General features: G+C 44.3%; 1 protein-coding gene across 1 annotated transcript; it reads right to left on the reverse strand.

The window, feature by feature from the left end:
- Nucleotides 1-16516: 16516 nt before the first annotated feature.
- On the reverse strand, nucleotides 16517-26002 carry LOC140207893 (uncharacterized). The gene is made up of 4 exons (XM_072276437.1): nucleotides 25536-26002; nucleotides 25167-25430; nucleotides 22001-22163; nucleotides 16517-17668 (listed from the first exon to the last, which is right to left on the reverse strand). Exon 4 carries the CDS (start codon nucleotides 17258-17260, stop codon nucleotides 16517-16519), a length of 744 nt encoding a protein of 247 aa, XP_072132538.1. The 5' UTR covers nucleotides 17261-17668; nucleotides 22001-22163; nucleotides 25167-25430; nucleotides 25536-26002.
- Between the last annotated feature and the right edge of the window lie 1647 nt (nucleotides 26003-27649).

Below are 27649 nucleotides of genomic sequence, written 5' to 3' on the forward strand. Positions count from 1 at the left end.
GTACCAGTGGAAATTGAGGATTCTCGGTCACTTGTATTAGACAGTGTTCTAAAAGTTGGAGATGAGATGAAAATTGGTGAGATAAATGTTATTGAAGATAAAGAAAAAAGTGTTGTTTCTGAACCTTTGAATAAGGTAAATTTAAAGTCTGGATTGGTTTCAGGACCGTTGACCTTGCTGAAGGGATGGTGGTTTGGTAACAAGGTGCCTGCTAGTCTGTTACCGTTTGTTTTGGACTTTAGAAATAAACAAACTGAAGTTTGTGGTGTGGAGAGACAAAACTTGAAGTGTTGTTTTGACCAGGAGGGACCATCTGTGTGTGTTACTATGGAAACCTGTGGAACTAAATATGTTGGAGATAAAAGTAATTACTTGTTTGGAATTAACAACTTGTTTGGAAGTTCACCAAATGGGCTTAGTTTGGGAAACACTGGTGATAAGGTGTTACCTGTGCAGCATGAAGTTCAGGCAGTTATGCGAGCTGATCACGTGATGGTTAATTGTTCTGGTGAAGTGGAAAAGGGACAATGGATGATGAAACGCCAGTTTGAATATACCAGGATCTGGTTCTGCAGGAATTTGACTTTTTTTGTAACAAAGCATGTGAAAGAGAAAGACGATATCATGGTAGATTGACTATCTGAATGTTAATTTTAAAAGTGAAATAGAAACTAGTATTTGTATACGATTCTGTCATGTGCTATATGATAATCACATCTGCATTGCTTTATATTTTGTAATGCACAGTTAAAAATTTTGCTCTTTGATCACAATTTTTCCAAAAGGTAAGTAGGTGTAACGATATCCTGAATGATCCCTTATGGACTGTACCTTTAAATAGAGAGAGAGGGTACAGCTGATTTAGAGAGAGAGAGCAACGAGCAGCTCGTGAGTCGTCATGGTGACTGAGGGCGGTGTTATGTGATGGACAGCTGGTGTTCAGCATGCTGAGATAAACACAAGGTCAGCTGGTTGTTAGACATACACACATGGTTTAGCACACTGGATGAGCTTTGTAGTCCCCACAGAAAGGTGGGTTTTTGGAGGATTGATCAGTGGTTCTCGCAGTGTGGAAAAGGGCTGACCGGTGGGAAGATATCAGTGTATCCAATCCTTGCCTGGGTTAATAACTACAGAAGTTGGTCTCCTTTATGTGGTCACATTCGGTGACTTAAAGGTCATTTCGGAGGACAACGGAGGGTCGAAGGCATCGGCTTACTCATATAACCACCACACCTCTCTCTCTCCATCACTGCTCAATTCAATCACACGAACTGAACTGATTTCATTTACCCATCATCGTAAGACTGTATCCATTGATACATACCTCGTGGGTATTTTCTGACTGCCTTATGACGATGATGTAATTGAGTATCTTGTGAGCATGATGTAATGGTCTTGTGATGGTGGGATGATGTAAATTTCCTGCTAGTGTGACGTCACGTGATGACATGTTCCCTACAGGTATATAAAAGTGGAAACCCCTGTTGTGTTGCAGTTGATTCGTTGTTTAATTCGTCAGTTAGTCCGACCTGCTGCGTATTCGTCTCATGCCGAGGTTTCATTTTAAAGTGGAGTTATACATTCTGTTGTAAGGTGATATCGTTGTGCCGGCAGTTTCACCAATCGCTGCCAGTTTTTTGTGTTGCACCCCTGATTTACCTTTACAGTCTAGTATAGGAGAGTGAAGACCTTACTGAAGTACGGGAACACGAAGGATTGAGTAAAGTTGGTGTCGTTCAGCGGTTTTATAAAGGATCGACCTTATTGAATCTTCGTTCAGGAATAGTGGCCTGCATCTGAGAGAGCCCCTGAAGGATCAGGAAGGTTTATGCAGCATTCAAAAGATCAGTTCCTTTAAGCCATTTTATTTCCTTCGTTGTGAATCCTTTGGACGGGATCAGCAGTAACGTCACGCCTGGATGAATTCCGTTTCCAGAGAAGTCTCTCCGTACCGACTGTATAAATCACTTGAACTTTTGAATTTACCACTTTAAGAACTGTTCCAGAGTTGCCGTACAACGGTTAACTTCCGGTTAAGTTAGTCGTTTGAATACTTTTTGCTATTGTTCAGCAGAGTTTAATAAATGTTTATGTTTGTGTTTCTTTGTAAAACCTGACTAAATTCTATATTCAGTGTTGCTGGACAGGTGACAGAATTGGGGCTCGTCTGTGATATGTTCCGATTTTGAGGCTAAGTGTTTCTTTAATTATCAACCTGATGTGAAAAGGGAAATACCCGATTCTTTTGTTTGATTGGTCTGTGGGTGGTATTCGGCAGCAATGAATATTGATGAGTTTATGGCATCCCCAAACCCGGAGCTATTAGCGAAGGCCAAAAGGGATGATGTATCCGAGATTTCTAGAAGTCTGGACCTTAAAGGTATTTCGAAGGTTACAACAAAGCCAGTAATTCAAAGGGAAATAACGGAATATTGTATAAATTCGGGTGATTTTGATAAAGAAGTGTTAGATACGTCTCCAATGAGTAATCTAGAGATGCAATTACATATTGAACAGATAAAATTGGAACTATTTAAAGCGGAGGTGCCCGAAAGAGAAGCTTATAGGAAAAGCGAATTTGGAGACAGAGAAACAGATAAACGGGGGGAATTTGAGCTAGCCATGGAGAAATTAAAGATGGAGAATCAATCCTCTGGTCCTAGGAAACCCGTTTGTTGCTAGTCGGGAAGTTATATTAGTTCCTCCATTTAATGAAACAGAAGTGGATAAATATTTCCAACACTTTGAAACTGAAGCTCTGATTTCAGGGTGGCCGAAAGATAAATGGCCTGTGATGTTACAAAGTGTAATTAAAGTTAAAGCTCAAAAAGTTTATACAGCTTTAACTGCTGAGCAAACACTTGATTATGATATTGTGAAGCATCATATACTGAAGGTGCATGAACTGGTTCCAGGAGCTTACAGAGAAAGATGCAGAAATTTGAAGAAACCTGTAGAACAAAAAAAAACTTACGTGGAATTTGCCTACGATAAATCTGTGCGTTTCGAGTAATGGGTTTCCTCTAAAAATGTGAATGAAGAGTATAATGACTTAAAAGAGTTTATTTTAATGGAGGAATTTAAAAGGAGCATCCCCGTTGAAGTAAGGACATACTTAAATGAGAGGGACACTGCTACATTGCAGGAGTCTGCTAAATTAGCAGATGAGTATGTTCTAATCCACAAGTGTAAATTTCGTCTGGGTAGAACTTTCAAAAGGAAAAATAGCACAGAGAGTCAAGGTAAACCAGAAATTAAATCAGAGGTTGGTGAGAAAGGTAAGGATGAATGGAAACATGTGAAGGAAAGACATCTTGGTCCTATTTGTAATTATTGTAAGAAACCCGGTCACGTAATAGCTAACTGTTTCCGATTGAAGAAGGAGGAGAAGGAGGCGGTCCCAGATGTTTGTGTGCAACATATTGAAACACCTGTAAATCCACAGGGTTCAAACAATTCAAATGAAGCTTTGTTAGAGTCTGACCAAGTTAAGAGGGGATATGATCATTTTATAACTGAAGGATTTGTATCCTTGACAGAGGAATCCACTCCAATGCTAATAAAAATCCTTAGGGATACTGAAGCTTCTCAGTCACTTATGTTAGACGGTGTTCTACGTTTAGTGATGAGTCTGACATTGGTGAGGTGAACTATATACGAGGTGTTGGGAGTGCCCAGTGCCCTTATGCCTGTACATTTGCATAAAGTAAATTTAAGGTCAGGCTTAGTTAAAGGACCTGTTAAAGTAGGACCACAACCCAGTTTACCCGTGAATGGTGTTACTAATTTGCTGCATTATGTTTTAAAATTTAAAGAAAGATGACATAAAGCTTTTAGCTTAACAAGGGAAAATTTAAAATCGGCTCAGGGAAAAATGAAACCTTGGTATGATAAGGAAGCTAGAATGAGGTCATTTAAGCCTGGAGATAAGGTGTTGGTTCTTTTCCCGGTGCAAACAACCCCTTTACAAGCTAAATTTCATGGTCCTTATCAGGTATATCTAAAGTTAATGATGTGGATTATGTGATTTAAAAACACCAGATCGAAGAAGGCCAACACAGCTTTGTCATATAAATGTGATAAAACCATATTATGAGAAACAGTCCGCTAGTATGACTGTTGTGGTCAATGATAATGAGTCTGATCCCATGAAGAACTTAATTGTTGATTCATCTGAAACTCATTTTAAACCCAACATTATTTATGCCAGATAACCAAACTCAACAATTCTGGAAAATATTGATGAGAAATTCGTTCATTTACAGCCAGAGCAGAGGCAGCAGATGAAGCAGTTAATTCTTAAATATAGGGATTTATTTCCAGACGTTCCTAAAAGAACCACAGTAGCTTCACATGATGTAGATGTTGGAGATACCAAACCCGTAAAGCAACATCCATATCAGATAAAGATGTAAAAATGTGAACTTGCTGAACATGAAATTAAATATATGTTGGAGAATAATATTATTAGACCTTCTAATTCGAATTGGAGTTCATCTTGTGTTATGGTGCCTAAACCAGACAGTAGTATTCGGTTTTGTACGGATTCCAGGAAGGTGAATGCTGTGACAAAAACTGATGCGTATTATCCCTAGAGTGGATAATTGTGTGGGCAAAGTTGGAAAAGTGAAATTCCTTACAAAGATTGATTTGGTAAAAGGTTATTGGTGTGTTCCATTGACGGATACAGGTAGAGAGATTTCTGCATTTGTAACCCCATCTGGGTTATAGAAACATAGAAACATAGAAACATAGAAAATAGGTGCAGGAGTAGGCCATTCGGCCCTTCGAGCCTGCACTGCCATTTATTATGATCGTGGCTGATCATCCAACTCAGAATCCTGCCCCAGCCTTCCCTCCATACCCCCTGACCCCCGTAGCCACAAGGGCCATATCTAACTCCCTCTTAAATAAAGCCAATGAACTGGCCTCAATTGTTTCCTGTGGCAGAGAATTCCACAGATTCACCACTCTCTGTGTGAAGAAGTTTTTCCTAATCTCGGTCCTAAAAGGCTTCCCCTCTATCCTCAAACTGTGACCCCTCGTTCTGGACTTCCACAACATCGGGAACAATCTTCCTGCACCTAGCCTGTCCAATCCCTTTAGGATCTTATACGTTTCAATCAGATCCCCCATCAATCTTCTAAATTCCAACGAGTACAAGCCCAGTTCATCCAGTCTTTCTTCATATGAAAGTCCTGCCATCCCAGGAATCAATCTGGTGAACCTTCTTTGTACTCCCTCTATGGCAAGGATGTCTTTCCTCAGATTAGGGGACCAAAACTGCACACAATACTCCAGGTGTGGTCTCACCAAGGCCTTGTACAACTGCAGTAGTACCTCCCTGCTCCTGTACTCGAATCCTCTCGCTATAAATGCCAGCATACCATTCGCCTTTTTCACCGCCTGCCGCACCTGCATGCCCACTTTCAATGACTGGTGTATAATGCGACCCAGGTCTCGTTGCACCTCCCCTTTTCCTAATCGGCCACCATTCAGATAATAATCTGTTTTCCTATTTTTGCCACCAAAGTGGATAACTTCACATTTATCCACATTAAATTGCATCTGCCATGAATTTGCCCACTCACCCAACCTATCCAAGTCCCTGCATCCTCTTAGCATCCTCCTCACAGCTAACACTGCCACCCAGCTTCGTGTCATTCGCAAACTTGGAGATGCTGCATTTAATTCCCTCATCCAAGTCATTAATATATATTGTAAACAACTGGGGTCCCAGCACTAAGCCTTGCGGTACCCCACTAGTCACCACCTGCCATTCTGAAAATGTCCCGTTTATTCCCACTCTTTGCTTCCTGTCTGCTAACCAACTCTTCACCCACACCAATACCTTACCCCCAATACAGTGTGCTTTAAGTTTGCACACTAATCTCCTGTGTGGGACCTTGTCAAAAGCCTTCTGAAAATCCAAATATACCACATCCACTGGTTCTCCCCTATCCACTCTACTAGTTACATCCTCCAAAAATTCTATGAGATTCGTCAGACATGATTTTCCTTTCACAAATCCATGCTGACTTTGTCCGATCATTTCACCGCTTTCCAAATGTGCTGTTATCACATCCTTGATAACTGACTCCAGCAGTTTCTCCACCACTGACGTTAGGCTAACTGGTCTATAATTCCCCGGTTTCTCTCTCCCTCCTTTTTTAAAAAGTGGAGTTACATTAGCCACCCTCCAATCCTCAGGAACTAGTCCAGAATCTAACGAGTTTTGAAAAATTGTCACTAATGCATCCACTATTTCTTGGGCTACTTCCTTAAGCACTCTGGGATGCAGACCACCTGGCCCTGGGGATTTATCTGCCTTCAATCCCTTCAATTTACATAACACCACTTGCCTACTAACATGGATTTCGCTCAGTTCCTCCATCTCACTGGACCCTCTGTCCCCTACTATTTCTGGAAGATTATTTATGTCCTCCTTAGTGAAGACAGAACCAAAGTAATTATTCAATTGGTCTGCCATGTCCTTGCTCCCCATAATCAATTCACCTGTTTCTGTCTGCAGGGGACCTACATTTGTCTTTACCAGTCTTTTCCTTTTTACATATCTATAAAAGCTTTTACAGTCCGTTTTTATGTTCCCTGCCAGTTTTCTCTCATAATCTTTTTTTCCCCTTCCTAATTAAGCCCTTTGTCCTCCTCTGCTGAACTCTGAATTTCTCCCAGTCCTCAGGTGAGCCACTTTCTCTGGCTAATTTGTATGCTTCTTCTTTGGTATTGATACTATCCCTAATTTCTCTTGTCAGCCACGGGTGCACTACCTTCCTTGATTTATTCTTTTGCCAAACTGAGATGAACAATTGTTGTAGTTAATCCATGCAATCTTTAAATGCTTGCCATTGCATATCCACCGTCAATCCTTTAAGTGTCATTTGCCAGTCTATCTTAGCTAATTCACGTCTCATACCTTCAAAGTTACCCCTCTTTAAGTTCAGAACCTTTGTTTCTGAATTAACTATGTCGCTCTCCATCTTAATGAAGAATTCCACCATATTATGGTCACTCTTACCCAAGGGGCCTCTCACGACAAGATTGCTAATTAACCCTTCCTCATTGCTCAAAACCCAGTCCAGAATAGCCTGCTCTCTAGAATTGAATATGAATATAATGTTCTTCCCTTTGGGATGAAGTATGCACCACGTACTTTCCAGCGGATGATTAATTCTGTGAGTCATGGGTTAAAAGATACAGATGCCTATACTTATGATTTAGTTACAGGAAATGATACTTCGGAAGCCCATATTACTGAGGTGAAGAAACTATTTGAAAGGCTTTGAAAAACTAACTTAACTATTAACTTAGCTAAAAGTGAATTTACCCAGCATCGTAAGACTGTATCCATTGTTACATACCTCGTGGGTATTTTCTGACTGCCTTATGACGATGATGTAATTGAGTATCTTGTGAGCATGATGTATTGGTCTTGTGATGGTGGGGTGATGTAGATTTCCTGCTAGTGTGACGTCACGTGATGACATGTTCCCTACAGGTATATAAAAGGGAAACCCCTATTGTGTTGCAGTTGATTCGTTGTTTAATTCGTCAGTTAGTCCGACCTGCTGCGTATTCGTCTCATGCCGAGGTTTCGTTTTAAAGTGGAGTTATACATTCTATTGTAAGGTGATATCGTTGTGCCAGCAGTTTCACCAATCGCTGCCAGTTTTGTGTGTTGCACCTTTGATCTACCTTTACAGTCTAGTATAGGAGAGTGAAGACCTTACTGAAGTACAGGATCACGAAGGATTGAGTAAAGTTGGTGTCGTTTGGCGGTTTTATAAAGGATCGACCTTATTGAATCTTCGTTCAGGAATAGTGGCCTGCATCTGAGATAGCCGCTGCAAGATCAGGAAGGAGCTCGATAGGTTTGGTGAACAGGCAACGAAGTATGAGATGAAATACAGTGTATGTAAGTGTACGGTCACGTACAATTGGTAGAAGGAATAAGGGCGAAGAAAAAAAAATAAATGGGAGAAAATTCAAAAATCAGAGGTGCATAGGTACTTGGGAGTCCTTGTGCTGGAGTCCCAAAAGGTTTGATTGCAGATTGAGTTGATAAAGGATAACAACTGTAATGTTAGCTTTTCAGAGCAAGGATGTGATACTGTAGCTTCATAACACATTTGTCAGATCGCTCTTGGTGTAACACACATAAAAGTTGCTGGTGAACGCAGCAGGCCAGGCAGCATCTCTAGGAAAAAGTATAGTCGACGCTTCAGGCCGAGACCCTTCATCAGGAGACCTGACGAAGGGTCTGGCCAAAAACGTCGACTGTACCTCTTCCTAGAGATGCTGCCTGGCCTGCTGCGTTCACCAGCAACTTTTACGTGTGTTGCTTGAAATTCCAGCATCTGCAGATTTCCTTCTGTTCGCTCTTCTTGTATTGTGAGCAGTTTCCGACCTCCTATCTGAGAAAAGATGTGATCGTATTGGAACGGGTCCGGAGAAGGTTCATGAGAATGATTCCAGGAATGAAAGGGTTAATGTATGAGGAGCATTAGACGGCTTTGACCTGTACTCGCTGGTCCATAAGAAAGAGAGGGGATCTCATTGAAACTTATTAAATATTGAAAGACCTCAATAGACTGCCTATAAGGAAGATGCACCTTACACTGTGTGAGTTTGGGACCAGAGGCCAGGGCCTCAATAATATAGGGCATCGATTGAAAGCAGAGATGAGGAGGAATTTCTTTAGCAGGGATTGGTAAATCTTTGGAATTCATTGCCATGGACAGAGTAGACACCAAGTCAGTGAGTGTATTTTAAATGGATGTTCAAAGATTATGGAGAGAAGGCAGGAGAATGGGGTTGAGAGAGAAAATCAATTGGACACGAAGGAATGGTGGAGCAGACTTGATTGGCTGAGCAGCCCCTGTCTCATACCTCATGGCTCATGGCCTGAAGAAGAGGCTAGTGAGGTTGCAGTAGGGTTAGGGTATTGCTCGGGTATCTGTGCCTGGATTATTGTATTCAGTTTTGGTCGTTCTGCTATAGGAGAGATGACGTGAAGCTACAATGAGTGCAGAGAAGATTTATGAGAATGGTGCCGGTACTCGAGGGACTGAGGTCTGGAGAGAGGTTGGGCAGGTTGGGACTTCATGCCTTGAAGTGCAGGAGATTGAGGCTGACCTTGTGCAGGATTTCCAAACCATGAGTGTACAGAGCAGTCTCTTTCCCCGCTTTTGTGGAATCAACAACCAGAGGGCACCAGTTTGAGGTGAGAGAGGATTGATGTAATAGGGATCCCAGGGGAAAATTATTAATCCACTCATTTCCGGTTCATTGTTTAACTAACACGATGAGTGCACTCTCAGGCTGGAGGAGCAACATCTTGTATTACATTCCGGCAGTTTACTACTGATGATATGAACATCGATGTATTCAACTTGAACCTCCACCTTTTCTTTTCATCAGCCCACATGCCCGTCTCCTCCATTCTGTCTCCCCACTTCTCCACTGCAGATTGTCTCCCTCTGGTTCCTCTTTTACTTCCTTCTTTTTCCCATTTTCCGCTCTCCTATCCTATCAGATTCCTTCTTTTCAGCCCTTTGCATTTTCCACCTCCCACCTCACACCGTCTCACTTCATCTCCCACCTCCCCCACCCACTCACCTTCACTCTTATCTGGCTTCACCTTGGACCAGACCAGCTTGGACTCTTTCCACTCCCCGCACCATCTTGTTCTGGCTTCTCCCCACTTCCAGTCCCGATGACGGGTCTCGGCAGGAAATCTCTGTTTTGCTTTATCCCCCTCTATAGAAGCTACCTGGTCTCCTGACTTCCTCCAGCATTTTGTGTATGTTACTTTGCATCTGCAACATCTGCAGAATCTCATCGGGACAGCGTGCAGAATGCAGACACTACATCGGGTCTCACTAATGTCAAGGAGGCCATACCGGGAAAAGTGGAAATAGTAGATGACCCCAACAGTCACGATGTTGAAGAGTTGCCTCATACGGAAGGACTGTTTGGGACCTTGACTAGTGGTGAGGAGAGCAGTTTGGAGCAGGTCTGGCAATTCTTCCACTTGCAGTTGGCTTCCAGCCCCCTGCACCTCTCGTTATCGCTGCAAACCTCTCCCTTTTGTGGACAACACTGCCACTTGGTGGTGAATTGCCATAACAGGACCCCCTGATTTGTGGACACTATTGTCACCAGGTGGCGCTCTGCCACAATAATGTTGAGACAGAAACGTGACGCTGCAACCTGCTGAAATGTTTATTCAAGATTCAAGGTTGTTTAATTCCATTTCCAGCAGACAAGTGCAAATAAGGTCGAAGTAATTCTTACTCCGGCTCCAATGCAGCACAAAAACACAATAGTGAAAACATACATCCACAGCTTATATATTGTGTACGGATTGATTGTATGTCCTTAAAGTGACGCTTGGCATAGGATGTCTGCACATAAGATGACAGACAAGTGGAGGGGTCTGATGGTGTGGAAGGGTGGGTTAGTGGGTAGAGATATTTAACAGCCTTCCTGCTTGGGAAAAGTAGCCGTCCCAGAGGCTGGTAGTCCTGGTGAGGATGCTGCGTAGTCTACCCCCCGATGGGAGTGGGGCAAACAGTCCGTGAGCCAGATGGGTGGAGGGAGATTATGAGAATCAGGTTTGTGCTTGATCTCAAGAGAAAGAATTTGGAAAATACCAATGAGATGACTTTCAGAACAGCTTGTAATTGTGCCCACTAGGGAAAAGTTAATTCTGGATTGGGTGTTGTGTAACAAACCAAATTTGATTAGGGAGCTTATGGTAAAGGAAGCGTGTGGGCGCAGTAATCATAACATGTTAGAATTCACCCTGCACTTTGAGTGGAGAAAGGTACAACAAGATGCATCATTATTAGTGGAGTGAGGGGAACTACGGAGGCACGGGAGAAGAGCTCACCAAAGTTGATTGGAAGGGGACACTAGCAGGGATGATGGCAGAACACTAATGGCTGGAGTTGCTCAACTTGACAGCCTCAGGGTTGAAGAAAAACACATCATACTCCACCTGTGTAGCTCAAACCTGAAGGCATGAGTATCGATTTCTCCTTCCAGTTGAAAAAAAAAATCACTGCCCATCGCCTTTCCTTCTATTCTTCACTCTGGGCATTCACCAGTAAAGTTAGGTAAATATGATGCTACCATTCATTACGAGAGGACTATTCATAAGGATACTATGTTGAAACATTATCAGGCAATGGTTAAACCACGCAGACTATTATGAATAGTGTAGGGACTCATCTCGGGAAAAATTGGACAGAGTCCAGAGGAGGTTCATGAAAATGATTCCGAGGCTGACAGGTTTAACGCATGAGGAGCATTTGATGTCTCTGGGCCTGTATCCTATAGCATTTAGAAAAAAATGAGGGAGGCTGTCGAATGCCGAAAAGCAGAGAAAGAGTGCATGTGGAGAGGATTTTTCCTGCAGTCGGGGACCAGGGGAACACACCCTCAGAATAGTGGGACCTCCATTTAGAACAGAGAAGAGGAAAAATTCTCCCGCTGTGTCTTATGATCTCATGATTATTCAACACAACTGTGTATGATCTAAGCTCCTGTGTCCATTCCCCTTGCTCCCCTTAATTAATTATATATGTTCACCTCAAAAATACCCAGCCAACCAGCCTTCACACCCTCAGGGCAGTGAATCCCAGAGCATGTACACTCAAATAGATTGATAGCTCATTGATCACAAAGCGAAATTAAATAGAAAATATAAATTTCCAGGAATTTTCACACATCTCCATTTGAAATGAGCATCTCTCATCGACCCCTCTCTGTGGCTCTCTGACTGACGAGGAGAGATACTTCAAGATGCTTCACAAGTAACCTATCATTTGCGAATATGTCCTAAATTCAGGGCCAAATCATCTCACCTCTGCTGGTAAATCATCCCATTTATTACACTGGTAAAACTGCTCTGGCTGACTCCATAGCTACTCTTAAGATTTCTTTCTGCTTGGGGGTTAAAGTCGTGCATAGAATTCCAGATGTGGCTTCACTGACACCCTGTACAATGGTAGCTACACTGGCCCATTACATTAACTCCACTCCCTGTGTGGTGAAGGCCAAAATACAATCTGCCTTTTGAACTACTTGATGCAGAAACAGAATGTCATCATTAGATTTCCTTCCTTTGCTTCTGTGTTCTCAGCATAGTTAGATAACCAATTTAACCAATTTCCCCCTGGGATCAACAAAGTATGACTATGACTATTTCCCATCTCGTTTCCTCCTCCAGGTGATTAAGCAGTGAACATGTTTACTGAGCATATAAACATGTACCAGAGCATGTCTGCAGGGTTAGGACTTCGCTCTGGGAGTAATATGTGGGAACCCCGGGAATCTTCCAGTCTCCCATATGGCCGTATCTGTGCCAGGTGCACCAAGGTGCAGCTTCTGAGAGACCGCGTTCGGGATCTGGAGCTGCGGCTTGATGACCTGCAGCTTGTAATGGAACGTGAGCAGGAGTTAGATAGGAGCTACAAGGAGTTAGTCACTGAGGCTGCAGGAGTTAGATAAGTGGGTGACTGTCAGGGAAGTGATGGGAAGAGCTCAGATAGTAGAGAGCACCCCTGTGGCCATCCCCCTCAGTAATCGTTATCTCATTTTGGATGCTGTTGAGAGGGATGACCTGACAGAGGACGACCACGGTGATCCGGTCTCTGGCACTGAGTCTGGTTCCATGGAGCAGGAGGGAAAGAGGAAGATGATCTCTGTTTTAAGTCGTCATAACCTGAATCCCGAATTTGGCTGTCATGGGTATCAGAATCATGCCGCACAGAACCGTCTGCGTTGGCAGACATTTAGCCATACTTCGAGTTACTGCGCAGGAAGGATAAATGTTAAAATCCATCTGTGGGTCATCAGTGGTTGGCTTAGTTGTCAACTGCACCGCAGGAACAACTTTACCATCTGCCCGGTCATTCCCTAACAGCAAAGTAACATCTTCCACCGGTAAACTCGAGCATCATCTGAACTTAACAGGTCCCGAAACCAACCCTGACTGTAAAGTTACCCTGTGCAATGGCACAGAAACCATGCCACCCCCAATGCCTTTAATAAGATTTACCTCACCAATGTCAGACTCATCACCAAACTTTAGAATGCTGTCTAATGTAAGTGACTGAGAAGCCCCAGTATCTCGAAGAATTTTCACTGGCATCAGGGTTGACCCTTCCTTTACTAATACAAACCCATCTGACATAAAATGATCAAATCCCTTCTTCACTCGGTCAGACCTCTCAGTCCTTAACTGAGCCTCAACAAAATGTGGGTTTGTAGGTGCTTCAACAGACTGATCACAGGCATCTGGGACTGCCTCCTTTTCCTTTTTCTTCTTCAGGATGGAACAATTAGCCATCATATGACCAGCTTTCTTACAATAGTAACAAGTAAGACCAGAATATTTCTCCTTCAACTTCTTCCCTTCATCCTTACTCTTGTTAATAGTCCCAGCATTAATTTCTGGTTTACCCTAGTTATTCCTGCTACTCTTTTGGTAGCTTTTATTCAAGGAAAATTTAACCTTATGAGTTAAAGCAAACTGATCTGCTAATCTAGCAGACTCCTGCAAAGTGGCAGCATCCTTTTCATCTAAATATGTCTTTAAGTCATTAGGGACGCACCTTTTGAATTCTTCAACTAAAACTAACTCTTTCAAGCTGTTAAGGTCATCATTTACATTTTATATGTGCGCCAGCGGTCAAAACACACAAACTTCTCATAAGCAAATTCCATACAAGTCTGGTTCAGAGATCTCCTCAAATTTCTAAACTTTTGCCTGTATGCTTCTGGGACCAACTCATAAGCTTTGAGCACAGCCTGTTTCACAATGTCATAATCAGCTGTTTCATCAACTGTCGAAGCAGAATAGGCTTGCTGAGCCTTCCCCTTAATTACACTTTGTAAGAGAATAGGCCAACCCTCTTTTGGCCACTTTAAACTCTGAGCAAAATGCTGAAAGTATTTATCAACCTCTGCCTCATCAAATGGAGGTACCAATTTAACTTCCCGACTGGCCTCAAACTTATCACCAGAGTCTAACGCTAGACCCCTTTGCTGCAATCTCTCTATCTTTCCAGCTCAAACAGCCTCTGTCTTTCTGCTTCCTCCTCCTGTTTTTCTGCCTCTCTAGCTTCAAACTGCCTCTGCCTTTCTGCAGCCTCCATCTTTATTTTTTTTAACTTGTACGGGAGCTCAAGCTCACTCAGTTTACTTTCAGGAAACACCTCCAACTCCTCCACTTTAAACACACCCTTGGATACACAATGTTCAGTTATTATCCTCTGCCTCTGTGACCTCCTCATTGTCAATTTCACCTTTCCAAGTTTTAACCTTTTAGCAGTACTCAACAGCTCAATCCTTCTGGCATCCTCTAATGCCTCAGAGGTTGGCGCTTGCAGAAATCTATCAACATCCATTGCTGCTGATTTTTCACCCACAAATAAATCAAAAGGGATTTCCCCAATGAAATTGATAATTAATCAATCAATACGCCCCCGAATTTGTTCATATCCTGGACGCAGGCCCCAATTTTGTTACAAACCATAACGCTTTAGAAATGAACTAGCAGCAGTAGACTACACCTGAAGTCTGGCTTTGATGCTAAAACAACTATCTTTATTAGTATCGACTCATAATATAGTAACTTAAGCAAGATAAACAAAAGTTAACAGAGTTATGTGTGTATATATGTGTGGGTAAATATAACTCCCAAACTATTGAGCTCGGGGGAAACAAGGCTTAGAGTCTTGAGATGGTAAAAATATGAAAGTTCAGTTCATCCATGGAATAGGTGATGAGAGAGATATTTGTAATGCAGGGTGAATTTCCAGAGAAGGCAATTATGTCGAATTCCACAGGTCCCATGGTGGTAAAACGAGAGAACAGTCACTGTAGATTTTATCTGTCATCATTCCAAATCCACATACGAATTATCACCGAAAGTGATTTGTCACAAGGGGTATCGTCTTCAAGTGAATAACCACACCACACCCAGGCAAGGGTTAACACATAAGTGGTCTTCACAGGATACCTCAAATCAGATCCACTCCTATGGATCAAACGAGGTGACAACCACACATTCGATGTACGCTGAATCGATAATTAACCCACCCTTGTGGGATAGGGAAGTTCTAAACAGTGACCCTTGGCCACTAGTTCCCTGGTTTCGATCCTTCCATTTTTCCTCCTTCGTCTCCGTCTGACTCTGAGTGTCCGTGTCCTCGGTTTAAACTAAACAAGCTGCGAGCGATGTAAAGAAGCGGCAAGTCAGACTGATTCGCCTTCTTAATCTCTCTCTCTCTCTCTCTCTTTAAATGACAGTCCACAGCAAACGAAACCTAGAGATTCATAACAACGGCCACTCCCCATTGTGAACTGACTGGTGTGCCAGTAGTTGGGATGACTGAGTGAATCCTTTCCCACATTCTGAGCAGGTAAACGGCTTCTCCCGAGTGTGAACTCGCTGATGACTCTGTAGGTTGGATGACCGAGTGAATCCTTTCCCACATTCTGAGCAGGTGAATGGTTTCTCCCCAGTGTGAACTTGCTGGTGTCTCTGTAGGCTGGATAAGTGAGGGAATCTATTCTCACAGACTGAACAGGTGAACGGCCTCTCCCCAGTGTGAACTCGCTGGTGACTCTGTAGGTTGGATGACTGAGTGAATCTCTTCCCACATTCTGAGCAGGTGAACAGCTTCTCCCCAGTGTGAACTCGCTGGTGTCTCTGTAGGGTGTAAGAGTAAGTGAATCTCTTCCCACATTCTGAGCAGATGAACGGCCTCTCCCCAGTGTGAACTCGCTGATGACTCTGCAGGTGGGATGACCGAGTGAATCCTTTCCCACATTCTGAGCAGGTGAATGGTTTCTCCCCAGTGTGAACTTGCTGGTGTCTCTGTAGGCTGGATAAGTGAGTGAATCTATTCTCACAGACTGAACAGGTGAACAGCCTCTCCCTAGTGTGAACTCGCTGGTGACTCTGTAGGTTGGATGACTGAGTGAATCTCTTCCCACATTCTGAGCAGGTGAACAGCTTCTCCCCAGTGTGAACTCGCTGGTGTCTCTGTAGGGTGTAAGAGTAAGTGAATCTCTTCCCACATTCTGAGCAGATGAATGGCCTCTCTCCAGTGTGAACTCGCTGGTGACTCTGCAGGTGGGATGACTGAGTGAATCTCTTCTCACAGACTGAGCAGGTGAATGGCTTCTCCCCGGTGTGAACTGACTGGTGTGCCAATAGCTGGGTTGACTGAGTAAATCCTTTGCCACATTCTGAGCAGGTTAATGGCCACTCCCCAGTGTGAACTCGCTGATGACTCTGTAGGGTGGATGAGTGAGTGGATCTCTTCCAACAGACTGAGCAGGTGAATGGCTTCTCCCCAGTGTGAACTCGCTGGTGTCTCTGTAGGTTGGATGACTGAGTGAATCCCTTCCCACATTCTGAGCAGGTGAATGGCTTCTCCCCAGTGTGAACTCGCTGATGATTCTGTAGGGTGGATGACTAAGTGAATCTCTTCCCACATTCTGAGCAGATGAACGGCCTCTCCCCGGTGTGAACTCGCTGATGACTCTGTAGGTGGGATGACTGAGTGAATCTCTTCTCACAGACTGAGCAGGTGAATGGCTTCTCCCCGGTGTGAACTGACTGGTGTGCCAGTAGTTGTGATGACCGAGTGAATCCCTTCCCACATTCTGAGCAGGTGAATGGCCACTCCCCAGTGTGAACTGACTGGTGTGCCAATAGCTGGGTTGACTGAGTAAATCCTTTCCCACATTCTGAGCAGGTGAATGGCCACTCCCCACTGTGAACTGACTGGTGTGCCAATAATTCAGATGACTGAGTGTATCCCTTCCCACATTCTAAGCAGGTGAATGGCTTCTCTCCAGTGTGAACTCGCTGATGACTCTGTAGGTGGGATGAATGACTGAATCCCTTTCTACAGACTGAACAGGTGAACGGCTTCTCCCCAGTGTGAACTCGCTGGTGACCCTGTAGGGTGGATGAATCAGTGAATCTTTTCCCACAGACTGAGCAGGTGAATAGCTTCTCCCCGGTGTGAAGTCGATGGTGTCTCTGTAGGGTGGAAGAGTGAGTGAATCTCTTCTCACAGACTGAGCAGGTGAATGGCCTCTCTCCAGTGTGAACTTGCTGATGTACCTTCAGTTTAGATGAGCAAGTGAATCCCTTCCCACAGTCTGAGCAGCTGAACGGCAGCTCCCCGGTGTGAACTCGCTTGTGAGCCATTAGGTCAGATGACTGAGTGAATCCTTCCCCACAAATTTAGCAGATGACCAGCCTTTGCCCAGTGTGAACTGACTGGTGTGTCCACAGGTGGGAAGACTGACTGAATCCTTTCTCACACCCAGAACAGATGAATGGCCTTGTCCCAGTGTGAACTTGCTGATATACCTTCAATTGAGATGACTGAGTGAATCCATTCCCACTGTCTGAGCAGATGAATGGCCTCTCCCCTATGTAAGATGACGGGTGTGCCATTCGATCAGATAACCAAGTGAATCCCTCCCCACAGTCTGAGCAGGAAGGATGGTTGATTGAATCCCTTGCTCCACTTCTTAAATATCTAGACAGAGACAGCAACACTGGCGTGCCATGCTTGAGATTCCTGGAGACAAATTCCTTCTCATTTTTAACCTGTAAAAAGATTTACAAAATCCATCAGTGTGTGCAGGACAACATTTCAGATGAGATCATTTGATTTGCCAAGGTGTGATCTGACATCTCACTGTTAAAGTGAGGTTCAACCCAAGCTGGAGAGAGAAATCATCTTCTATCTGGGCACAGTGCTGGTATCTGGAATGACCATCTAATTCTCTGATGCTCTTCCTGTCTCAATAAGAATGGGCATTTCTACCATCTCCAATCTGTGACCTGGCTCAGTCTGACTCTCTCCATTGGTATTATTCCCTGTTCCCACTGAACTGCATGGGTTCCTGCTCCCACAGTAACTGAAACACACTCACGCAAATAGGCTTTCTTGATTGCAGCTGGGATTTTCTTTTATGTATTATTAACTTAAAGTATCACAGTTTTAATGCCATGTAAAAAATTACTGCTGAGATGAATGTTTGGTTCGCCCACATAATTAAAACAAATAATATGGATTGGCCTGACTATGATTGAAATTGAATGCGACGAGCTTTGACATATTACTGGAACCCTGGGACCAGTGAACAACTGACAGCTTCCCCAGTTACCGACCCCCCCAATGGTGGTTACTTAATCAGGACTCCACTCCATTCGAAACCCCAATGCCAGCGGTCCACCCGCTGTGACTCTGTGCTATGACCCTATGGCGTACTCAACTGAGGAAAGCCAATATTATGCACCCCTCGAGGGACAGAAGTTCCCAGTTATGGTGATTGGAGAGGTTAAAGGAAGAGAGGGCAGTGCATTATTGGCCGAAGTTCCGGATTTCCTTTGGCAACAGACAGGACTGGTGGTTCCCCAGACCACCGTTAGGGTTTGCCCTGGGTTCAAGCCAAAGAACCTGGGTTCCTTGCCTACACCTCAATGAATCAAGCCTCCAGCACCCAGGAAGACTGGCAAGACTTGGCCATGGGCCAATTCAGATACTGGAAGGAGTCTGAGGTGAAGACGGGACATCTGGTAAGACATTCTTTTAATATTGACCGAACTCAAGACATTGTACCCCATCTCTGGGCAACTTCAGGCCAAGAATTCGACCACACCAACTTCCCCCCTGTCTGGATCACCATGAAAGAAGGACAGACTCTCCCATCCATTCCGCAATACCCCCTGAAGCCCGAGGCAACGTCTTATGAGGATGGAAGCTCTTTTGTCAATCCAGCAGGAAAATGATATTCTGGCTATGCGATAGTGACGGACACTGAAATAGTTGAGCAGGCCTCTTTTGAAGCAGCTGTCTCCGCCCAGAAGGCTGAGCTGTTTGCTCTGACTCGTGCCTGTATCCTAGCAACAGACAAAAGTGCGAACGTTTACAGAGACTCCTGTTACGCATTTGGAGTGGTACATGACTACGGGGCTCTCTGGGAACATGGGGATTCCAGACTCCCTCTGGCCACCCCATTAGTAATGCCACCTTTGTAAACAACTTTACTCACAGTTCTACAGCTACCTTGAGTTTTGGCTATTGTTAAATGTGCAGCCCACACACGCATGTCCAACCAGGTCACTAAAGGCAATGCTTTAGCAGATGAGACAGTGAAAAGTGCGGCACAATCCTCGGTAGTTGTGGTGCCCTCGGGTTCCTGTCAAGCAACGTTCTGTGACTTAAGCAGAACGAGTTTGCCAGACATGCGGGAGGTACGTACTTTTCAGGGGGACGCCTCTGAGGAGGAGCGCAAACTGTGTTCCCAGATGGGTGCCAGAAAGACCCTGACCTAGGTTTCTGGATCACCCCAGTGGGGCAGATTTATTTTCCTGCAGAGTTTTTATCAATATTGGTCAATTAAATACATAATTGTACACACGTGGGAAAGGAGGGAATGGTTGGTAACCTGTACCCTGCACACTGGGTACAACTCCCTTGACAGGTGAACATTATTCATGTCTACAAGTTGATTTTATTGAATTGCCTGCAGTACATTGCTATAGATATTGCTTAGTTATTATAGATGTGTTTAGTAGATGGATTGAAGCTATTCCAACTACCAATAATACTACTGTGACTGTTGTGAAGGTATTATTACAGGGAATAACTCTCAGGTATGCTGAGCTCTGACAATGGCCCACACTTTGTGGTGAAAGTAAATGAAGGGCTATGTAATGAACTAGCTATGAAGCAACAATTCCACTGTGTACACCGCCCGCGGGCCGCTGGCATAGTGGAAACAGCCAATGGCACTCTGGAGAGTAAATTGGCTGAACTAACGGCGGAGACTGGACTCAGTTGGTTGAAGGTCCCACCGTCACCCCTATTCCACATGAGGGTTACCCCACAGGGGAAAACAGTGTTGTCACCAGCTGAAATCATTTATGGACGGCCCATGAGGACACACTGGGGACCAAGACCTTGTGTACCATTGCTCCCAGAAAGTCTACCAGCAAAATTGGATATGCATACCCTGGGGGAAGAGATGGGGAAATATATATGCCAACTAACCAAAATTTTCCAAGCATTACATTCACAGATACAACAGGCTTACAAGGAAGAGAACCACTCTGCAGACAGGAGTGACTATCCCACCATAGAACCTGCTAATTTTGTCCTGATCAAGAACTGGAATCGAGGGAAACTCAGACCTCGCTGGAGAGGACCATATCAGGAGTTACTGACCACTCCCACGGCTGTGAAACTGAAGGGGCAATCTCGGTGGATACATCGAACAGACAACAAACGTGTTACTGAAGGAACTGAGTAGAAGGACTCTCTTGGACTAAAGGAAAATGTATTGGTTGATAGTGGTGTTCGTGTTTATGTCTTTGAGAGGGCTCACCCCAGCATCCGGGGGCCCCCATGTTAACACCTTTCTGTCACACCTATGCCAAACAGGTAGAAGTAGGGGCCTGCTGGGTTTGTGCCGAAATTCCCCAGCATGGTAAAACTATGATTCCAATGTCAGTAATCCCACTCAACCAGACTGAGGAACTCTCAGCCTGGGCTTTCTCAAATAACACATGGGGAAGTGAGGTGAGGAACTGTGGTCCAGTCAGAGATAACTGTGGCTGTCAGTGTTCTGAGGGATGGTATCTCTCAAACAGAACTTCCTATACTGGGAAACATGCATCCTGGCCATACTTGCAGGTGCCCAGCAGCGGAGAGGAATAACTGAGACTGAGCGATTTTGGATGATCGCTTTTCTCTCCTATGGAGTAGCCAGGAATTCAGATAATCAGTTTGGCTACAGCACTTGAGGAGCTGGCCACAATACTGCAGGGGCCCTGACACAAACACAAGCCCAAGTAACAGAAATATCCACTGAAATGATTGCAATCCGGCAAACAGTCCCACAGAATCGTAAGGCTTTAGATTTTATTCTGGCTGAGAAAGGGGGAACCTGTGCTATTATTGACACAGAATGCTGCACCTATATCCCTGATGACTCTACTAACATTACATCCCTCTCCGAGCACACTGTCAAGGAGATTGACAGCATCAAGAAAGTAGGGCAGGATTTACACGGGTTCACCGAAGGGTCGAAATGGTGGTCTTCGAAGGTCTGTTCGGTAATATGTGGGGCGAGATATTGCATTATGCCCTAATAGTTGTACATATCATTGTTATAATTACTGATGTCTGCTGTTTTTACCCACTGATAAATCAATGCCGTACTCGTTTGCTTTCTCTGTAAAAAATTACTGCTTTGTTGATCATGTAAAGTGGGAATGATAAAGTATGTAAAAGGGTTAACACTTCGTTAAACAATAGCAGCCTGCTTTTCTGAAAGAAACTGCTGATGATAAACAGATGTGCTGAGCCATGCTGAGCCATATTTCTTCTTGAGTGTAGCTAGCTAGGGTTTCAGGATGCTTATCTCCTTGTGTACTCAGGTGTAGAGATAGGACAGCTTCAGTCTGCTCTGTGTGTGAAAGCCATTATGACTACTTTGTAATTTGTCTTTAGGGGCTGTCATGTAGTAAATAACTTTGGCTCCAGCCTGTCTTGTGTGGGGGGTATCTGGACAGATATATCTGTGGTGTAAGGGGAATTGTTAGTCAGTTAGTGGATTGGGTGGGAACAGTCATATACTGTTCCTGTTTGAGCGAATAACGGAGTAAGCCCCAGGTGCTTGGAAAAACGAGTCTGTTCTTATACGGTCTCTGAGTGACTTTATCCGGATTCGACTTCCACAGAATGGGAGTGGTTTTAAAGGGCTGGGCTGCTGGAAGCACATTACCAGACCTGGAGTGATTGCAACTGGGTCTGACAGAGGCATAACTGCTTCTTCTGGGCACATTCAGTCTCACTCCAACTATTTCCTACCTTCCTTTGTACAGGTATGCAATGTCTAAAGGACCAGTGTTTGAGTAAATGAGACTCACCAAACTTTCTCCTGACTGAAACACTGGATTCTCAAAGTCAGATGGGTTCTCTTCAGTTAATGCTCTCGATCCTCAGGCTGGTTCACTTGTTGCTGTTCCCTCGTGTGAGTTGTGGTTTGCTTCCAGTTGGGGTTCTTCTTCCAATAAATCTCTCACCGCAGGTCTAACTTTAACATGAAAGATAATGAAGCACATTAACAATAAAATGGAGAACCAAACATTTCTGCTTAATATTACTAAGAACAAAACTCACTGAAATTTAAACACTGAAGTCAAATATAATGATCTCAGTGAACAATCTTTTATTGTTCCTCACACGTCACAAAACGATATGGGATAAGAAGGAGTCATCGTTCAGTCATGGTAAGACATGAGATGTAGGAACAGAATTAGGTGATTCGATCCATTGAGTCTGCTCCACCACTCAACCATAACTGATTTTTATTCCAACACCATATTCCTGCCTTCCTCCTGTAACCCTAAAGCTACTAAGCGATCATGAATATATTAATCTTTGTCATAAATATACCCAAATGGCAGCCTCAACTGACCTCTGCGGCAACAACTTCCACAGATCAGACGACTTTAGGCCAAAATATTTTCCTCATCTCAGTTTTAAAGGGACGCATATCTATTCTGAGACTGTGCTGTCACATCAGACTCTCTGTCTAATGGGGACATCCTCTCCATATCCATTGTATCCAGGCTTTTCAGCATTCAGTAGGTTTACTTAACCATACATCTCTCCACCACCCCCACTGTCCCTCTGAACCCCATTGAGCACAGGTTCTGAACCATAAAATGCTCCTCATACATAAAACTGATCATTCCTTAGATTATTCTTGTAAACCTCATTAGCAACAACTGCACAAAACACATTTCCAGGAATAACAGACAGATTGGTACCTGTATAATTTACAGGGAAAAGCTGTGCTTTCTTTACTGTTCTACTGTCACAGAACAAGGCATTTCCATTCCCAGATTAAAACAGGTCCATTTCAGGAAATATAAACCAGTCCAGAGTGAATGTAACAAAAAGAAACTGGAATTACCAGAAATGCTCAGCAGGTAAGGAACAGCTGCGGGGAGAGGAACAAACATTACAATTCAGGTTAATAATATTTTGTCAGAATGACGTCAAACATTTTCTGTTTTTAGTGCAGATCTCCAGCAACTCGAGATTCTCTCAGATTTCCACCAAGTGACAGACAGGTGACAGTGAGGGGGGATATTTCCAAACACAGTTTGAACACCAGACTCACGGGTCTATTTCCACTGTTGTACACACGGACCAGCCCATTTACTCATAGCCTCTCCCTGTGAGGATGGAATGGGAACTCATCCTCTCCTCAGATTAGCAGTCATTGCTTCCAAAGGAACTCCAGAAACAAACATCTGATCCCAGACCAGAAATACTCACTCAAAACCTCATAAGCCCAAGCAGCTCGATCCCCGGGTCCATTTTACCTGGATCAAAAAGTGTGATATCCCAGGACCCAAACTCAGAGTCACACAGCTGAATCTGCCACTCACCAACACTGAGAGTCTCACACATCATCCCCACGTTTCACACTGGGTGGTGCAATCCGGGATTTCCCCACAACCAATGTCCAGCTGCTCGAAATTTCTGCTTCACTGCAGAAGGATGACCATCCAGCCCCATCAGTAGAAGCACTAACCAGTGTCAAAGCAAAAACACCGAGAGATCCTTATGCCTGGAATGTAGATCACAGGATTATAGCCCAAGCACCAACTCTCCCAGTACGCTTTGCTGCCAGTAAAATGCTGCAGTGTGTCAGCCAGTCACAGTTCAAAAACTAGCACCTCCGCACCAATGCACAACAGAACCGGTACCTGATGACCCTCTGGCATTCTAGCTAATAAAAACTGATTCTGGAAATAACACAGCGAGGCCAAAGTTGTAAATGAACACTTCACAATAAAAACAAGGGTTAGAAGAAAGATTGCTGATATATAATATTGAGGTGGTGAGATACAGGGTGGACCAAGGTTGATCTAGATGGTTTATGTACATCACTGAAGCTGGGGGGTGGGGGGGGGTTGGGGATTAGGAGACTGGACAGAGGTTGAACAAGATGGGCAGGGGATGAGCAGATGGAACCAGGTGGGAGAAGGGATCAAGGACAATCACTGATGGTCCTCCAGCAATACACAGATACTGAATTAATAGTAGCATAGTCATAGTCATACTTTATTGATCCCGGGAGAAATTGGTTTTCGCTACAGTTGCACCATAAATAATAAATAGTAATAGAACCATAAAAAGTTAAATAGTAATATGTAAATTATGCCAGTAAATTATGAAATAAGTCCAGGACCAGCCTATTGTCTCAGGGTGTCTGACCCTCCAAGGGAGGAGTTGTAAAGTTTGATGGCCACAGGCAGGAATGACTTCCTATGACGCTCTGTGTTGCATCTTGGTGGAATTACAATAGTAAATACTACTGTATAAAATGACAAAGTTAGAACAAAGAACAAGAACTTTGCCATATATCCTTTGATCCTCACCAATTTTTTATCAATACACCATAGAAAATTTCCAATCCGGACACTTCACGTCTTTGCGTGGTAACTACTCTGCCGATGACTGTGAGGGACTGCGGGGACCTTGGGATACAGATCAGCACATTACAGAAACCATTCTCCCCCCTAGACTTCCCAATCCTTCTGTAAAGCAGACAGTGAAATCAAAGATCCCCATAACCTGGGTCGTTCTCCTTCCTCACCCTCCCCAGTCCGGGAGAAGACACAACAGCCATAAAGCTCAAAGGACAAATGTGAGGAGCCTCAGGAAGAGAGGCGACTTGGGGGAAGTCAACGGGACTCAGGGGCCAACATCAGATCTCCCCAACACAACAAGGAGGAAACATCACCATCCATCCGGGGATTAGGACGCCAAGTGATCTTGCGTCACAAAGCGGAAGGCGGGGCAGATCTGCAGTAAAAAGCCTCACGTGAGCAGTTGGCGGGAGTTCCATTTCAATTCTGCGGAAATAGACAGCCTGGTCTCCTGGTTTGGATCGTTCAATGCAGATTAAGTGAAGTCGACACATTTCTGACGAGCCCAGATAATTGGAAAATAAATGAGTTCTGGCCTCACGGCCAACATCAGATCTCCCCGCTCGGAATCGGTCTCAATACTCACCGATGGGAAAGTGATATCTTCCGCCCGCAGACAGTGATCTCGATCCAGGCGGTGAGAATCCTTTGCCGATCCCGCAGACGACTCACTTCAGCACTGAGCGGAAAGGCGAACACCGTCCATCTGGAGACTGTGAGCAGGCGCGGAGTGATTGTTGCGTCATCCGGAGGGCGGGGCCTCGGGAACTGCTGCCTGTCTGCGGTTAAACGGGAGGGGCGAACGGGATCACGTCACCTGTGGGGGCAGAGACTCCAGCTACCCGCCACTCTGTGGAAAGAAACAAACTTGTGTTATGTACCATCAGTAATAGACCACAAACTCAGTTTTAATGTCAACTACTGTCTTTATTAGTATATAGAAAATTAAACTAACTTCTCACTGAAACAGAAGTTAACAGTGTTATGCGTTTGTGCCTCCCACACTGTCAAGTTTAGGAACAAGTACTTAAAGTTTCAAGATGGTAAATTTCAGTTATCCACGGTTTCAGTTATCCACGGACTGGGGAAATTTGTAAATCCACATTAAAATACAACGAGGAAGTAATCACGAAGAATTTCACTGGTTCCACGCTGGGAGAACGAAGTAACAGTCGCAGGAGATTTTCAGTCACCGAGTCGTATTCCAGAATCCACGAAGAGATTGTACAAGATGACAGTCACAGGAATATTCTTTAGAACAAGTGGTTGCTACACAACACCCGAATCCATGCAAGTGTTAACGAAAGTGATCGCCACAGGAAAACTCCAACAGTCCACTTCTGGATCAAAACGGCGACAGTCACACATTCAATATGCACTGCGTGCCGCTCCTTCACCCAGTCCTTTTTGGCACAGGAAGAGTATCAAACTTTTACCCATTACTTCAGCAAACTGCAGCTTGCAGTCCGCTGGTCCTCCAACTGACTGTCTGTCTCTGTCTCTCTCTCTCTCTCTCTCTCTCTCTCTCTCTCTCTCTCCCTCTGCTCCAGCAGTCAGTGTAGTGACGTCATACTCCCGCCTCCTGCAGGCTCTCTTAAAGTAACACCCACAGCAAAATGAAACCTGTGAACTCGTAACACTTGCCGCTCACATCTCCTCTCACCTTAAGTGTATTAGACATTTCAACCCCCAGGAAAAAATACATCGTCTCTCCGCTCTATCTATTCCTCTCGTAATCTTATAAACGTCCATCCAGTCTCACCCCAGCCTGTGCCGCTCTGGAGAGAACAACACAAGTTTGTGTAACCTCTCGTTATAGCTGTCTTAACCACCCGATCAATCTGTGCAGTCTCTTTCAGGGAGCTGTGAACTTGGATCCAATATCCCTCTGCTCATCGACACTGTCCAGGGTCTTGCATTTAACAGTATACTGTCTCTTTACATTGCACAGTGCACTGTCTCTCTACATTCGACCGACCGAGCTGCCAAGATGATCATCACTAATCAAATCTCACTGAGATTTCTCAGGTCCTGTTGAAGTTATTGCCAAGTGCGCAAGTACAGGAAGGTACAGGTACAGAGAAACACTGACTTGTGGCAGCATCACAGGCAAATACATTCAGATAACACACGGAACACAAATTATACGATTCTCTGTCAGTAACAATCTATAAATATGTTGTGTCCTGATCAATATTAAAGTGTGCATTTTGTGTCAATAACAGACTTGGAAATGTTGAATTTGGTCCCTGTCTTCATCCCTCCTGTAGTCCACAACCTGCTCCTTTGTTTTTGTCACCATGAGGGAGAGGTTGTTTTCTTGACACCACTGTCTCGGGGTGATGACTTCTTCTCCGCAGGCTGCCTCGTTATTATTTGAGATGAGAGCAATCAGTGCAGTGTCGTCAGGGAATTTAATTAGCAAATTGGATCTGTGGGTGGCGACACAGTCATGGGAATACAGAGAGTGAAGGAGGGGCCAAGGAGACAACCCTGTTGGGTATGAGTGCTGAGGGTCAGAGAGACAGAGGTGAGGGAGCCCACTCTTACCACCTGCCGGCGATCTGACAGGAAGTCCAGGATCCAGCTACACAAGGCAGTGTGAAGGCCGAGGTCTCTGAGCTTCTTGTCGATACTTCACGCCTTCATATGGCTACTGCTCTGCCCATGACTGCAAAGATCTGCAGAGAACTTTGGAGAGCAGAGAACATCAGAGAAATAAGCCTCCCCTCCATGGATTCTTCCTATATTTCCCCTGCGTTGGAAAAGCAGGACATGTACTCAAAGATCCTCACAACCTGGACATTCTTGCTGCAAACCCGCTCCCCCATCGGGGAAGAGATACAAAAGCCTTAAAGCGCGTACCACCAGGCTTAAGGACGGCTTCCTGTCTGCGGTTGTAAGCCAAATGAATGGTCTCCAGTCCGATAAAATGGACTCGACCTCACAATGTAACTCGACGTGACCCTGCACCATATGTCTATCTGCACTGCACTTTCTCTGCAGCCATAATGCTTTGTTACAGTTATTGTTCTGTCGTATATCAACTCAATGTACTGTTGTAACGTG

This window comes from Mobula birostris, chromosome 13, assembly GCF_030028105.1.
Source record: "Mobula birostris isolate sMobBir1 chromosome 13, sMobBir1.hap1, whole genome shotgun sequence".
Taxonomy (NCBI): domain Eukaryota; kingdom Metazoa; phylum Chordata; class Chondrichthyes; order Myliobatiformes; family Myliobatidae; genus Mobula; species Mobula birostris.

Bases quoted from the DNA above. Each gene is read 5' to 3' on its own strand.
- LOC140207893 (XM_072276437.1), bottom strand. From the start codon at position 17,260: ATGGCTCACAAGCGAGTTCACACCGGGGAGCTGCCGTTCAGCTGCTCA.